At 39.1% G+C, this 17,336-nt stretch overlaps 1 protein-coding gene across 1 annotated transcript; it reads right to left on the minus strand.

Moving 5' to 3' along the window:
- Nucleotides 1–11,480: 11,480 nt before the first annotated feature.
- Nucleotides 11,481–12,500, minus strand: LOC108975798 (trypsin 3A1-like). Its single transcript, XM_018944525.1, has one exon. The coding sequence runs from the start codon at nucleotides 12,357–12,359 to the stop codon at nucleotides 11,544–11,546; it is 816 nt and encodes a 271-aa protein (XP_018800070.1). The 5' UTR covers nucleotides 12,360–12,500; the 3' UTR covers nucleotides 11,481–11,543.
- Between the last annotated feature and the right edge of the window lie 4,836 nt (nucleotides 12,501–17,336).

Here is a 17,336-nt window from a genome sequence, read left to right on the forward strand (position 1 = left end):
ACCACGCCTGATCTGGACACCCGAACTTAGCCCTTCCTTCCTTGTTTCATATAAAAGTTGACCGTCCAAATATAAAGGAAATATATGCAGACCAATTTAGATTAAATTCGTGCACATAAAACTAACTAAGCTTGCGAGGTTATTGAGAAACAAATTCTCTCAAGATTTGTTTTATGGTGGACTAGATCACTAGATTGTTTTATGGCCGGACTCAGAAAGTGTCAAACTCTTCTTCTCGGACTTTGGCTACATATTGATCCGGTTGAGTTGAGTATAGGTTTTTAAAGAATAAATTACTGTCGGAGCTCGAAGCTTGGTTTAACTTACACTGGCTGGCTGTGACATCATGTATAGACCTACTGGTCCTTTCTAATACCATATGGAAATGCTTTACTAGTAGCTGAAGTTTAAGTCGAACAGAACGTTAAAGCTTTCTTCGAAGTTTAGTAGAGACCTGATACCTCATCCAGTCCCTTGAACTGCGAAGCTCCTAGATATTTAAACCTAGTTCTAGATAAGGCTGGATATAAGCAGATGTGATAAATCTCCCTCAGGCTTACTTCCTTGGATTTTATTTTAAGTCCTCGTTAATAATGACCTGTGAGTATGACAACAACCATCCGGCAGCTTTTCAATCCCGAGTAGAAAGCTAGCGTGTTTTCCTTCCCGTCTTTTGCACATGATCCTTGCGGTTCTGCGTGCCCACATTGTGTCTCGTTTTTACAGATTTTCGCAGGATTCGGTAGTATCTTTTCGCAATCTCATCAGTTATTTCGTTTCCCAGAACGCTCTTGTGACCTGTAACATAATATATAGGCCACTTTCCAACAGCCACTATATCTACTGCCTTCCTGCTACTAAAAAACATTCTCCGACGCAGAGCGATGTTCGATTATTGCTTTCATTACCGCATGGCTATCCACATATATATTTAATCGGTTTTTGGCTAACTCAGCAGCTTTCCTGACCGCACAGACTTCTGCCTGAAAAATACTGTAGTATTCTGGCAGCTTAAAGGGTTTCCTGTTAGGGTATGTGGTCCATTTTATCCATCTACCGCTTGTTTTTCGAACAATGAGCGAAGGGTATATTAATTTGGCCACGACGTCTATAGAACCCAAAAGGAAAATCGACGACCGTTTAAATATATATATATATAAAGATCAGCGTGATGAGCTGAGTCGTTTTAGCCATACCCGTATTTCTATCCATTCTTCTAAAGAGTCCTTTGAAGATATTTTAGCTTCTTTCTCTTTTCTTTTTTGAGAACCTTTTTTCAATATCAGTTGCAAAGTTGCAAAGACTCTATTCCAAAAACCAAATTTCTACCTCTTTCTGAACTTTTAGTAACTATAAAATATTTAAATTATCTAAAGCCTTACTAAAGTACTCTAAAGCCGCCTTAAACCGCTCTACTCTTCATTTTAATAATTTGATTTTCATTTATTTTTTGCATGTCAAACACATCAACTTTTTTTTTTTTTTTGTTTTTTGCTCGCGTCTTCGCTTTGTCAGTGACCGCAGCGCACACCTTAACCGCATTTCACATTTCCCTTTGTCGTTTAATTTGTGTGCAACTTATTTTAACAGCAACATTTACAATTTTGTTTTTATTGTTGTTGTTTATTTGTGTATTTTTGCGTTTTTGCTCCATTCTTCTTGTCGGTTTGTGAAATTCTTTTGAGGATTTTTTAGTTTTCCGCAACAGCGACCACAATTGTTATGCGCCTTGTTGCAACGACAACACTGGCAGGACAACAACAACAAACACAATTACGTATAACCGGAAACGGGACGGCGGGCAGCAACAACACGAACGGATTTGTTGAATTGCGGCGAACGGCTTGTGGTGATGCACATGCACACGTTAGCTGCATGTCCTTCTGCTTTGACGTGCCACGAGCTGCCGCCCTGTTAAGCCAGCAGCAACCAAAGCAGACAGGCCAACAAAGCGTAGCTTTCTGGTCAGTCATATAGCCAAAGAATGCGCCTGAAATGCACAGCATGGCGTTGTTGTACATCATTGTTGTCCTTGAGCTGTTGAAGCGACCACGCCCTGTTGCGTCTCGCCTTGTCCTGCCTTCCCGAGCTTGGTTAGTTGGGGAGTAGCGCTGCGCTTTAGCTGCCCGTTATGTGGTTATGGTATTTTTCCGCCTCAGTCGGCTGGAAATTCCGGAAAAAATTCCTTCTGCAGCCAGCCAAGCAAGCAATGGAAAATGGTGCAAAACAGCGCAGAGGAGTGCAAATGACAGAGACCGGCAAAAACAGCGACAAAATTTGCACAAACAAATTTTCACCGAAAAGGAAACAAATGCAATTGAAATTTGGTGTCACACAATCATGCAAATGCCCGCGTCCACCGCGTCTTCTCGCCCTCTGCGGCTGGCGAGATAAGTTGAACGCCTCAACAGCTGCACCTGCGTTGGAAATGCGCTTTCCGAAAAAAGTTTGCTCCCAAAAAATCTAACGGTCCATGGGTACGGGTGGGTGCAGGGTATGTGCGCCATTCAGCACGACTTGTGGTGCCTTCGAGGCATACATTTGCGCGCAAAAGCAATTTCTTCGTTTCTGTTATTTTGCTCGGCTTGCTGCCGCACGCTGCATGCTTGCATGTTTTCTTGCACTTTTTCTCGAAACTTTGGAGAGTTTTTTTTAAGTAAAATAATGAAGCAATTTTATTTTGGCGTTTTCTCCCCGAGGTGTGCGCACACAAATGCTTGACCATTAAGCTGAAGTGTAGCATTTGTGCCACCCACAATGCCACACTTACCACAAAGACGCTTTACAGCCAAAGAACAACTAGAGTACAACAACAACTACAAATACTATAATCAAATATTCTGCAATGAGCAACTTAAAGAATTCGGGCGTCCATTGCCAGGTGTTCAAGTTGAAATTAATTTGCTTGAGTACAAAAATGTCCGCAAACAATTGTGGCGCTGGCGAACAAAGGTAAAGGTTTCCTCACTTAGCACGACGCTGGGTGCACATCAAGCGTCTACTTGTGGCACATAACTCAATTGAAATCCTAATAACACTTGACAGCCATTTGGCGAACACCCGAACAATTCAAATGCGCCGCACAAACAGTGAGGGAAATGTCCGGGCGTGTGTTTCCATCATTGCCCTTTGGTTACCCAGTGGGTGCACGTTATCTTAAGCGATGTCGTCATTGTGGGCGACCTGAAAGGTCTGCCCCAAAACCCTCCTCGACAGGTGGGCTAGCTACCCAAAAAGGCCAACGTTGTGTGTAACCAAGTATACCGGCGACGGGAGGCGCAACAACAAATATTATTAATTTAATCAATTATAATTAATTTAACAACGACTTGTCTTGACTTGGTCCTTTTCGTCTAACTGCGCGAGGAACAATGACGGTGTGTTGTTCGCCCACGACTAGATTAGCTAAATGGTGTGCTTAAAGCTCATAAGACGGTACTCATAAAGTTGACTAAAAAGTATTGATGTAAGAAATAGAGATCGTCGCGCCGATTTCATCAAATTCTGAGAAAAAGGTCTGTTAACAAAGTGTTATATCCCTTGCTATTGATGGTAACGGCATTTCCTGCCTCATTTCGAAAGAAATAAAACCCTATGATGCTGACACACCACAACCGCAGCAAACGGTCAACTTTTGGAGATGCAATTGCATTTCCTGAACCACATGTTGACTAACCCCAATAGCGACATTTGTTACATGAGTATACGGTCTTCAAAAAATCCTAATTTTTTATTACCTTACTAAATTCTACAAAATCTCTACAATATTGTCTTAAATTTTTAAGTACATAGATCCAAGTAATAGTTTCGGAGCTACAGCTTTGAGATCTTGTGCGCTATCTTTAAACGCGTTTTTCTCGAAACTGTGTTTTTGAAGTCGGTTGGCAACATTTCTCGAGAACTAGTCAACCGATCTTCATGAAATGTTAGACCTTTGAGATACAATTCTTAAAGACTTGGCGAAGGATTTTTTTCGATGACAGCTATTGAAAAAAATGTCGCCAAAATCCAATTTTCCTTTATTTGTAAAAATGTCTGCCAAAAATTCAATTTTCAATTTTTTCCTTCGTTTAAGTTATAAGTTAAGGATTTAACTAAAACTCATATATTTTCACTTTAGATGATCCTGTAAGGAATTATCCTGCCAAGGGCGGTTCATCTTTTTTCCGAAGGGTCACCGGAAATAGGTTTGCAATGGCTAATTTTAACATATTTTCTTCCAAAAATTTCAAAATTTGTTTAAAATATTTTTTTCCAAAAATTAAGCCGAAAATAGAGCTCATTTGAGAAGATGATTTTTTGAAGAACGTGAATTTGCGTAATAATCATGAACAATTTCTAATAGAGAACAAGATCAAATAGCATACTTTACTATTTCGTTTCCCTTAACTTCGATTGTAGTGTAGGGCCAAATAGGAAACTAATCTGGTAATAAATCCCACACACTTAAAAATGTATTTGTTCAAGAATTGCAAAAATTCCAATTAATATTACAAAAATGTTTACCCTAATCAGATATGCATAATCCGAAAATCACAATTCAAAGCAAGCAACGGATAAAATTTATTCATAGTAAAACAGGTATATATATCCACCTCTCTAAATAAATGTTTTTTCAATTACTTCAAATCATCACAACTAAAGCTGTGAGTATGAGTAAGAGTAATAAAGCGAATTACTCATTTCTGATCATCTTATAGGTGATATTAATGGACTAGAATTCTGCTCACGTCTCTCTGCTTAAACGGCAGTATTTTAATTACTCTTTATATGTATATGACCGATGATCCAAGTGGAGATAATATTTTCTAATAAAATAATAGCAACAATAGCTAAGAATGTACACAAAGACCGTGGAGAGTCACCTCGGCGACGTACGCAGAAACTTCGGCTGATTTATGGGATGAATAAACACTTTTTACGTCGAGATCTTAAATTGGAAGCGTATAAAATACAGCTTGTGTAAAAATTGAAGCCACTGGACCTAACCAAACAAAATCGCTTCGCTCTATGGGCTCTTGAAAAGTTCCAAGAAGATCTGAAATTTTCTAGCCAAATTTTATTCTGCGAGAGGCCAATTTCTGGCTCAATAGGTCTGTAAACAAGCGAAATTGACGCATTTGAGACAAAGGGAAACAAGAGCTGCCATTTCGCCCAGAAAAAAACAACGATTTGGTGTGGTTTGTTGGCCTGTATAATCATCGTTCCATATTTCTTCAAAAATGAAACTGATACGAACGTAACTGTCAATGACAAACATTATACCAATCAATAGATTTATTGAAAGAACACTTCGATGAGCAGATTATTTCAGGTGTTGGGCTGGTCGATTGGCCACAAAGATCATGTGACATCATGCCGTTAGACGTTTTCGTGTGAGAATATGTGAAATCTACAATCTATGCGTACAATCCCCCCTTCGATTCAGACCTTGAAGCAAAACATTACCCTGTTACCAGTTGAAATGTTCGAACGTGTTATCGAAAATTGGACTCAACGGGTGAACCATCTGACATTTTGATAAGCGATCTTCGAAACTACTTATCCAAAGTATTTCATCACTAAAATCCGCAGATTGAAAATTTTGCTTCATCGAAAGGAGTGTCCTCACATCTAGAGTTACGCATTTTTATACACAACAAAGTATCACTGACATACATGCAATCATAAAATAACCGTAAAAAGTGCAATAACGACTCAGTATTATGAAGAAAATTTACACTAAACAATTTGATTGCGCTCCACTAACAAAACGTGCTGAGAATTATGCTCATTCCTTGCATTTCGCCTTGTGAAAGAAGAGTCTGCCTGAATCACTTCATTTTCACCGTAACGCCAACGAAATAATGATGGGTAATAATACTAATAAAAATATGAAGCTAAGCACACCAACACACTTCTTCTCATACATATTGACATGCCAACATGCATTACACTTGCTCATACCATGAGCGAATGTTGTAATGCAATTTGCGGCCATCAACTGTCATCGCAGAGCCCGTAATTACTTAGGCACGGCTTGAGATACATATTTTCATGCTGCGACAATCGCGCGCACAGGTTAAACAGGTCCATGCAACATGAGAAGAATCGCGGAGCATTGTGAAAAATGCGGCGAAAAATTATAAATACCGCACGGTGAGGAACAACAACAATAAGAAGAAATAATATAATCGCAAATTCTGAGCACTCATAAGCACTGGAGCGGATGAAGGGGGGAACGTAGAGTAAACATAAATATGATAAAAACTACTAGCAGTGGATGGCCATAAAGTTGTCTAGCGCCTAAGCGCTTGCTGGAGCAAAGAAGTCTAAACTCGCTGAGACTCTTTTCTAGTTCATGCGGTGTCAATTTCACGACTTGAGCAACCGCGTCGATGAAAGAGCAACACGCTAAGAGTGCACCGATTGTCTCGAACTGTGTGGGTGTGCCACGGCATGTGTGTGCTTGAATGTGGCAGCAGTATGTTAAGAGGTTCAAAGCAGGAATATTAAGCTGGATTTTTATAACCGATCAAGTAATGCGCGAACTTCAAAGAAAGTCCAAATGCATTGTAAGGAATAGAGCAACCTTTAGAATGACAGCCTACTTAATACAAGTATAAAAATTATTCAGCATTTGAAAATTTGCTTTCATAAATATCTACGATTAACTTTTTTTATTTTTTTTTTTTTTTTTTTGTTTTTTTTTTGTTTTTTTTTTTTTTTTTTTTTTTTTTTTTTTTTTTTTTTTTTTTTTTTTTTTTTTTTTGAAAATTATGTGACGTACAGGTATACGGAGAAGATTGGTTGACGGAACGCCAATACCAAAATTCGTTTGCAAAATTTCGTTCCGGCAATTTCGACCTTATGGATGAACCACGTTCTGCATGGACTCTTGAAGCGGATGTGGACAAAATAAAGTCGTTGGGCGATGCAAATCGTCGTATAACATATCAAGAGATTGCTTAAAGATAAAATTTGTCTAACGTCTAGGAAATTTAACTTTTCTTTTTTTTTTTTTTAGCCGCTTAAACGCTGTGCTAACATCAAACAAGTGATTCATTTGTCAGCCCTAAGTGGTTTATAAGAATGTAAAGCGCAAGAGAATATATAGAATGAACTAGCTCAAAACACTTCGAGGGCCGATAGTCATTTAAAAAGGCTATAGTCTCTGTTTGGTGGGACTTCAAAGGAAAACCTTAACTGGTGCACTGAAACAAAAGAGGCCAGAAATTGTAATGGTAACGTTCCATCAGGATAATGCTAAAAGTTTGATAACTCACCAAAAGCGTTTGCAGCTTAAATGAGATATTCTCAAGACTTGGCACCTTCGGGATATTACTTATTCCGGTCTCTACAAATCAGGTCATCAGAAAACATTTCTACCAGTTATTTGCCTGCAAGGATCAAACATATTTTGAGCGTGAAATCAATGTCCTGCTCGAAAGATGGCGAAAGTTATTGGATGAAAATGGAGAATTTATAACTTCTTAAAATGTTTTACACAATAAAAAATCAGGTTTAAATTGCACTGAAAAAACGAACGTGAACGACCCAATATTACATTGAAAAATACTTCAATTTTAAACTAGAATTATTAACGCAATGAAAACGTAACATAACAGACATCTTTTAAATTTCTGATTTATTATTGTTATCAACTTTCAGCTTTACTGCACCTGGCACCTGGCACCTTATACAAAATATTCGGCATTAATACTAATACTTATATATATATTAAAGTAACATCCATAAATTCTACATAAAACGGTTACTTTTACAAATGGACTGAAAACTTCATAGAACAAAGAAACAACAACAAAATATTCAATACAATTGATCTTTAGCCTCAAAAAATCTTAAAAGTTCACTCAGCTGACCTTTGTGGCGATCACTAAACTTAATGACAGTAGTATTTCCTTTTCATCTCAGAGCCAGTCTGGGATGATATTGCGCTCCGGCTAAGGCTTTATGCAAAAATACCACAGCATTGAGTCCTTAAATACAAACAGTACATGAAATATTGAATTTAATTTACATACTCCAAACATCTTAAAGTATAAGACACCAAACCCTACACTAAAGCTGTGGGTATAACAGACTTAGAGAGTGTACAAAGTCATTAAATTAATGAATTTGTTACATGATTACCTTCTTATAAAATTGCATAATGTAATATCCGACAAAGAAAATAAATTGCTTATGTTAAAATACATATGTGTACAGTGGTGCGGAAAATATTAAAATACTAGTCAGAAATAAAGAGTTGAGTGATGATCTCTCAAGCTTAGTATAATTAAAAGTAAAATTGTTGTACCCAAAATATCGCCAGAGATAAACAGGACTTGTATAATGACTGTTTGTTTGATGACATCGGATATTTCCTCTTGCCCTCGTTCACTGCCAGACCCATTTGCTTCGCATCCTTATCCAGTCTGAAGAAAGCCGAACTAACGCCTGCAGCTGTACACTCTTATTGAAAGTTGTAGCTTCTCTATTCAGCTCTGTACCTCGAATTATTTTCTCCAGGAGTAGATTGAAGAAGTCGCACAATAAAGAGTTGCCTTGTCTGAAACCTCGTTTGGTATCGAATGGCTCGGAGGGGTCCATTTCGATCCTGATTTGGAAATGAACGAATAGGTGTAGCGTGCCGATTCGCTTTTCACGGGTCTTTTCTAAGCTGTGGCGTATGGTGAATATCTGGCCGGGTGATTTTTCAGGCCTGAAGCCACCCTGATAAGGTCCAAACAGTTTGTTGACGGTGGGCTTTAATCCTCAATACGCTCGGTAAAACCATATACGCGTTGTTGAAGATGCTTATCCCATGGTAGTTAGCGCAGATCGTGGAATCTGCCCCCGTTTTGTGGTTTGGGCAGAGCCCTCCTTATTAATTCTTCGCCGCCATATTTGAATAGCTCAGCCCCCATCACCCCCGGCCGCTTTGTTGTTCCGTTCTTCAGACGGGTAATTTCTATTGGAATTTCTTCATGGCCGGACAATGGAACGGCTGCTCCATCGTCATCGTACGGGAAATCGGGTTCACCATCTTCTGGTGTTATGTCTTCACTGCCACTCATAAATATGAATTTTCAGCACCGGCGTCATACTTTTGCACGGCACTGTAAGCACTTCAAAAGCAACAAAGTGCCTTAGAATGAAGTGAGTTAATTTCAATTGCAGTGGGTGTGGCATGCAAATGTGCAACGGAGATGTCGATCTAATCTATTTTACGCAATTTAGTGGCTCATAAAGCCTCATTAACAAATGGACAATGCAATGCATTCACGCACACAAACAAACAGAAAAGACAGCCATTGCACTAAGCAACAACAGCATAGTCACCCGACCAAGGCACTCGCTTTCGGAGCGTTCTATGCTCAGTGTCCGCCCCTTGGTGGGGCAGGGTCGGCAGCAAACTCCAGCAAAACTCATTTTCATGTTAATATGTGTACAAATTAAGGATAATAATTGCCAATACAAGCAAGCACACACAAACGAAACTACATTGAAATGTTTTAGTAGTGGTGTGAGGCTCCCACTTCGTGTATGTACATACATACAGGAGTACATGTTAGAGTACATGCGTTGCATAACTCACACCGGCAGCTTGAGAATGTCTTCTAATACCAAAGGTCGACATGCATTTCCACGCACAAGCATATACCGTTACATGTAGGAATATGTGTATTTGTCTGAAGATATGCGTATGAAAATGCCTCGGGATATATGACGTTGTTCAATGTCGGTCGCCCACTCTCCCAGCACCGAAACCACCGTCGTCGGTGTTTTGGTCAAGTGCACAGCCCGCATTAGTGGCCGCAAAATGCTGGACAAAGCAAATCTGCATGCGGTTGCATAACCATTGCAAAGATAAATGGCCCCCACAAACTCTGCCCAACAACACTGTCAGCGCTATTATCATTAAACAGTAGTGTCGGCGCTGTTGGAGTGTGTATCAAAAAGTCAAGTCAGTCAATACTCAGCTCGACCCGTCACCAGTCAATGGGATATGATTTCGGTGGTGTGACCGCTACATGCTGTCGATGGAAAGATAAGCAAATTACATAATAATAATTTAACAGCAATTCTGTTACACCTGCCAACTGCGTTTTATAGAGTGGGCAGAATCGAGCATGACTTCCAATTCCTATCTAATTAAATTGTTGGTTGACTCGTAAATTAAACTCATTTCGTTACTCAATAATTTTTTTTTTTAAAGGATCTTCTAATGAATACCTCATTAAACTAATAATTATAAAATTAAACACTTTTCCCGAAACACAGTCAGATTTCTTATGCCAAGCGACGAAACGAAGCTGCAGAGTCACCCCCGTTAGTCACGGAAAAAGAGCTATTGACCATAGCAAAGAAAATAAAAAACACCAAAGCACCTGGATCAAATGGCATACCCAACTGAACATTGAAGAAAGATCCAAACCTCAACTGTTCGCTAAAATATACAAAAAGCAAAGAAACCACTTGAAGAACCTTCATCGTACCGACCTTTTTGTATGCTCAAATGCTCGACATGGAAATATAATATAATACAAATCCGATTGGAATTAGCAATCCGGGAAGCCAGCCGAATATCATTCTGCAAACTAAATTTATAATGCTCTATTGAGAATGATGGCCAATAGAGGCTATGTGCCTCCCAGCTGTCGTTTTATAATAGCAAAAACAATGAGCTTCAAAAAAACTGTGTGCAGCACTAGTATGCATACAAAAGTGTATGCTAAACAAATAATTGCAATACACAGGCTTTCTGCAATTCGTATAATAAGTATTTCCCGGACTATATCAACCGACGCTCTTGAAGTATTAGCCAGTATGCCAGTCTTTGACAGGAGAGAGTTCAGCTATCGGCGCCTAAAAAAGCATCGGTAATGATAGAAGAGAGGGACAATAGCATCAAAATGTTGCAGCAGCGTTGACAATCCTCATCCAAAGGGCGCTGGACTCACAGACTCACTCCGGGCAGCCACTCGTGGATAGACAGACAACGTGGGTACCTGGATTTCCATCTGATCCAAATACTTAGTGGATATAGGTGCTTTACAAGCTACCTCCTCAGATTAAACGATGACATTAGTCCCACCTGTCCGACATGTGCAGAGTAAGAGAGACTCTGAAAAACTGAAAACCACATTCGGTAGTAGTTTTACGATCGATAATTTAACGAAACTCCTTTGTCAGTCGACTGGAAAATGGAAAGCTGTTAGCGAAGCCTCCGTCAGTCCGCACAATAAAGCCCTGTCCTGGCTTTTTAAAGCTTTTACTCATTTTATATAACACTTGAAATATGTGGCAACCATTCGCAAAATTTTTTTTTTAATAATCCCTTCTGAGCCCCTTTATTTTATTGGCAATATTTTAAAAATTGGCAACCCACCAATTTTTAAACCTAAAATTTCCAAAAACATATCTGTGCGACGCCTATTATCACTGCTATAATTGAAACTCCATTATTTTATATGATATCTCCATAAAGCCAATTTTTATTGCAATAAATTTCGTCACAAATAATTTTTTTTGGTTTTCGCATGTTTTTTTTTTTATTTTTATTTTTTCCTATCTCTTGGAATGCTGTCCGCGTACTTCTCTGCCAACGTGGTCTGCACCCAATCGATCAGCTGTGAAACGCGTGTATAAACACCGGGCCTATTAGGACGCGCACAACCAACACCCCATGACACGATGCCCACAAGTTTCTCGTCCACCACCAGCGGACCGCCCGAGTCCATTTGGCAGGCATCGATGCCACCTTCAGCATAGCCAGCACAGAGCATTCGATCAGTGACGGATCCTTCTAACTGCTCATTGCACACAGTCTGATTGATAATAGGCACACGAGCGTACCGCAAAACGTACGAGCCTGGCCCATAAGCGGACTTGTAACCCCAACCAGCCACCAAACCGACATCAGTATCCAACACTAACTCACCAGCTGCGGGCAAAGCAATTGGCTGTATGCGTATGCTGAAGATGAGCGCATTGGACAGACGCACCAAACCGATATCGTAGTCCATGGTCTCCATGCTGAAGCGGCGATCATAATGTATCGCAGCCACTTTGATCAACACGCCCTCGTGCGAGGAACGGGTTTTTGCGCCGGCATGAATTTGTAAATCCCTAGCATCGCTGGCCAACAGGCAATGAGCGGCGGTGACTACGGTGCGTGCATTGATTATGGAACCACCACAAATGTGGAAGCCGAACGACTTTAGAGAGACAATGTACGGTATGTTCATAGAAACTGCCGACGAACCGCCCACAATGCGACTGAACGAAGCACCCGAAAATATGCTAGCCGCTTGGATCCATGACAGCGCGCTGAGAGCAATCACCGTGAACAGTTGAAAGCGTAGGTTCAACATTGCAAAGTTTTAAGTACTTTATAAAAGATTTTTTAGAGCTGCACCTGCGTCACAATCCACCACGGGTTCTAAAACGTTACTTTTGGACTGACTCGCGGAAATCGTGTGGACTTGTGTCTGTGTCGGAAGTTATCTTGCTCCATTTGTACGAACTTGACACTGGGTGCAGCGAGACATTGGTTTCGGGGTTGGCTGATAAGCGACTATTAACAGAATTGACGAGCGCGAACATCAATTTGTAATTAGGCAAATTCACCTTATCGGCGTTCTTGGCGATAGCACTTTTTGTTTTTAAACAGTGAAGTCTAAATTTTAATTACCTAAACTGGGTGAAATTTCTTTTTTCGTAGATTGTCTTAGTGTTATCCACGGTTTACTTGCATGTTTTTGTCTAGAACTGCCTAACATCACATATGTGAACGTACTAGCTCAAAAAGTATAAATAGTATACATTGTTTATTATATTTGAGTATTACATACTTAAAGTAAGTTAACTCAAGAGGAATTGAATTGCTTATTTTTAATAATTTAGAGAGAAAAGATTTTTCTAAGTGAAAAGTTAAAAAATAATAGATTTCTGGAACCAGTTAATCCAAGAAAGCCAGCGAGTCCACTTACCACTTTTTAGAAAATGTTCTAGGTAAAACTTTAGGGTTCAATTCTTTTATTCATAACCCGCAATTTTGGGTCGCAAAATAAAATTAATCAAAGTCTCAACTTCATTAACTCAAGCGTACTTAAGCCGAAAAGAAGGTTTACCATTAAGCGAATTTTTAAAGTACTTCAAGTCAATAATATTCCGAAAAAAAGTTTTTTGGCTCCCTCTCATACTATAATGCTACGATTAGAGAATGCACACGGAATAATCAAGTTATGTAATACTTTAATGTACCACAAAAACACACAAAACAAAGGGTTTAGGGAATATTTTTTTTTTAGGTTGGTAGTACTGTCAGTCACATTTATGTCAAAATATTCATTGGTGTTTGAGATACGTGTCGTTTTGTGAGTTGCTAAAAGTGAGTTTTTCGTTTTTTGCGATATCGAAATTTGTTGAGCAAAGAATTTGCATTAAGTTTAGTTTACGGAATCAATTTTCTTCTGCGGATATATTGAGGATGGTGCAGAAAGCCTTCGGTGATGAGGCTATGTCTAAAAAAATGTTTACAAGTGCTTACTATACGTGCCAAGCCGGCCGTGAACGTGTCGAAGACGAAGAGCGTCCAGGGCGACCATTAACCGCAACCGACGAAGCTCACGTTCAACAAATCAAAGATTTGGTGTTGAAAACCGTCGAGACCTTGCTGATGAAGTTGGCATATCGAAAGGCTCAGTCAATACCAGTTTGAAGGATGTTTTGGGCCTCAAGCGCGTCAAATCTCGACTGATACCGAAAACATTGAATTTTTTGGAAAAAAGGAGTCGCGTTGAAGTGTGAGAAACGATGCTTTCCGACTACCAGGCTGTCATGAAACGCATGATAACTGGCGATGAGACTTGTATCTATGCTTACGACCCCGAAACAACCGATCAATCGAGCGAATATTGTGCCAAGAGAGAGCCGAAACCAAAAAAATCGAGCCAAAGTCGCTCAAAAATCAAGGTCATGTTGACTGTTTTCTTCGATTCCCGTGGTGTTTTGCATTATGAATTCCATCCAACCGATCAAACAATGAACAAGGAATATTATTTGAACGTTATGCGTCGTTTGTGTAACGCTATCCGCCAAAAAGGTCGGAATTGTGGAAAGACAATTCTTGGTTTTTACACCACGATAATGCACCATCGCATACTGCCCTCGTAATTCGTGATCATTTCGCCAAAAACTCAACCCATATTGCTCCGCAACAACCGCATTTACCTGATCTGGCGCCGTGCGACTTCTGGCTGTTCACCAAGCTCAAAAGACCGCTCCGAGGACACCGTTTTTATACGATAGAGGAGATTCAAGCCGCAGCGAAGACGGAACTGAAGGCCATCCCGGAAAAAGACTACAACCAGTGTTTCGAAGGTTGGAAAATCCCTTGGCATAAGGGCATTGCATCGGGAGGGGCTTACTTTGAAGGGATGAAATTGATTTGGAAGAATAAATAAAGAATTTTCAAAATAAATACAATGTCATCTTATTTTTTGGCACAGAGTATAGGTTTGGAATATTTCTTCGCCGCTGAAACCACCAGCTTTCTTTTTTAAAAAGAAATATTTCCATGTGCTGTTCTCATAGCAAACGTCTGATGAAATAAATACTAAGTTACACCTTTCGAGGTCGAACGTTGTGAATCAGATACTATAAATTATGTGCTAACGGGAATTTTATCAGTGTTTACCTTAAGAAATTCCAATATTAACTTATATTTACACATAAACACTAACCAGAAATAAGAAACCGTTGTAACTTTTACCAATAGGCGAAGCAATTGGCAAAATTGCTCATATTCAAGTCGGCTGGGACCGTTATCGCGAGCAGTTCGCATGTACACTCGTGTGTAAATTACTTGTAATATTTTTAACAAATGTTTTGAAACAAAGAAATAAACAAATACAAAAAAAATAAAAATAAAATAAAAAGTAAAGAAATAAAAAACATTTTTAGCAGCTGTAAATATCAGCATTTTTCGCCAATTCATAAATATGCGCGCATTTAAATCGTAAATATGACATTAAATAAATAGCGAAAACATGTGTAATATCAATTTTCATTAAGCAAAAAGCGCAATTCTTTTCTCCTTTTTCATTAGTGAGCGAAACAATTATTTGAAGCGAATATTAAAAGCGTTCTGCAGCAGAAAAAAATCGTAAACATTTTGAAGCGCCACAAGATTATTTACATTTTAATGCATTAATAAGGAAGAAACCGCTGCACACACACACTCACGCACGCACTCATATTGGCATTAACCGCCAATTAATGCCGCAAAAAGCTTCGCGCTCACAACAAAAACAAACTCGAGGTCGGATAATGTTGGCGGAAAAAGTACAATCGAAAATGCTTGAACCGTAAATTGCGAAATACTGATATTCATAAAATATTAATTGACCCAGTGCTGCCACTTAACAAATTCACGCGCACAAACAATCACACAAGTCCGCAAATGCATGTATGTGTGCGTGTATGCAAATTAGTAATCAATGCTCGCGCATATTTGCTGCATAATTGGCCACATTCACTGCATTACCGCCAAACACACACACATTCATAAGCACACGCACTGATATGCAGCTATGTCTTTTGGCGCAGTCGCATGCATGGCAGCGCTGGGATTCGGATTAATGCTGATTAAAATGTGCAGCGCTTGGACGGACAAAACAATTGGCGCACCAGGGTGAGTTGATTAGGCGCATAATTGCCAATGTACAAACCTATACACATACATATTATATGTGTATGTGTGGCTATAATCGTGAAGTGTATGCGAGAATGACAATCGTTTGGCCAACGCTGAATTGGAATGCTCGTATAGTTATCGCAATTGCAAGTGTTGAGTAGCATATACATATATATAAATATATAAATATATGTATGCATTTGGTAATGGATATTTTTTGGAATAAATTTCCGCAATGTAATTACTAATCATCGCCAATTTAAAAAAAATGTCAATCAATGACGAACTTAAAAGGGTGCTCCAAGTAAAAGTACTTTTTTGAATAGTCTCTTTTTGACAGACCAGACAGATCGGCCTACTGAGCGTTCTATTCGCAACACCATCACTTATGGGTGACCCAGTATTCGTTATTGGATAATATTCGACCGAATAGACCACGTCCAACACGCAGTGAAGAAAGCATAGTAGCTGTAATTGAAAGTGTACATGAAGGCCGTGGAGACTCGATTCGCAGCAACGAGCTCGTGAAAGAACTGTAGCCGTTAGAGCTTCCCAAGCGACATCGCTTCGCTGTATGGACACATGAAAAGTTCCAAGAAGATCCGACGTTTTCGAGTCAAATTTGGTTAGCGGTGAGGCCCATTTCTACTGCAATTTATATGTAAACAAGCAAATTTTCCGCGCTTAGGACGAAGAGCAACCTGAATAGATTCAAGGGTAGCCTATTCATTCATAAAGACAATGGTTTGATAGTTTGTGGGCTTATGGAATCATCGGCCCAATTGTCTTCCAAAATGATACCGGTGAAACGTAACCGTGGCGACCGTTATCGTACCATGATAACCGACTATTTAATGCCTGAAATTAAAGCTCGTAATCCCGCCGACACTTGGTTTCAACAAGACTGAGCCATTTTCCACACATCGCATCAATCAATGCTTCTTTGAGACAACACTTTAGTAAGCAGATCATTTCTAGTTTCGGGTCGGTCGATTGGACACCAAGATCAAATGATTTTGCACCGTTGCACTTTTTTTGTAGGGATATGTAAGGTCATAAGTATATGTGGACAATACCGCTTCGATTCAAGTCTTGGAGCAAACAATCACGATTGTCAAATTTCTGTGTTTTTTCTTTAAAACAGTAGGGTAACTCGAAATGGATTACCGTCAACATATCGTGCCGTAGGTTATAATCACATACTATATACTGCGCGAATAAAACAATCTCTATATGTAACGTAGGAATGTTTGACTTTCTTTTTAATGTTTTTGAGGAGTTTCGCATCTTACCACTGTATACCACTATTAATGCATAGAGAGTAAGTATAAATAACTACTTTGCAGAAGAGCTGAATGTACAAAATAACAAATATATAAAACCTTGAGAATATAACATGTCATATACTTAAACCCGTTACCTTTTTTATTCCCTCATCTTCTTTGGCTTGCTGTGGTACGACAATGGACTGACTTCTATTTTATTCTCTCTCTCATTCCCATTTTTAAATATCGGGTGATTTTTTAAGAGCTTGATAACTTTTTTAAAAAAAAAAACGCATAAAATTTGCAAAATCTCATCGGTTCTTTATTTGAAACGTTAGATTGGTTCATGACATTTACTTTTTGAAGATAATTTCATTTAAATGTTG

This window comes from Bactrocera latifrons, unplaced genomic scaffold (assembly GCF_001853355.1).
Source record: "Bactrocera latifrons isolate USDA-ARS-PBARC rearing strain unplaced genomic scaffold, ASM185335v1 scaffold_7, whole genome shotgun sequence".
In the NCBI taxonomy this organism is placed as follows: domain Eukaryota; kingdom Metazoa; phylum Arthropoda; class Insecta; order Diptera; family Tephritidae; genus Bactrocera; species Bactrocera latifrons.

Coding starts and splice junctions, on each gene's coding strand:
- LOC108975798 (XM_018944525.1), bottom strand. CDS start 12,359: ATGTTGAACCTACGCTTTCAACTGTTCACGGTGATTGCTCTCAGCGCG.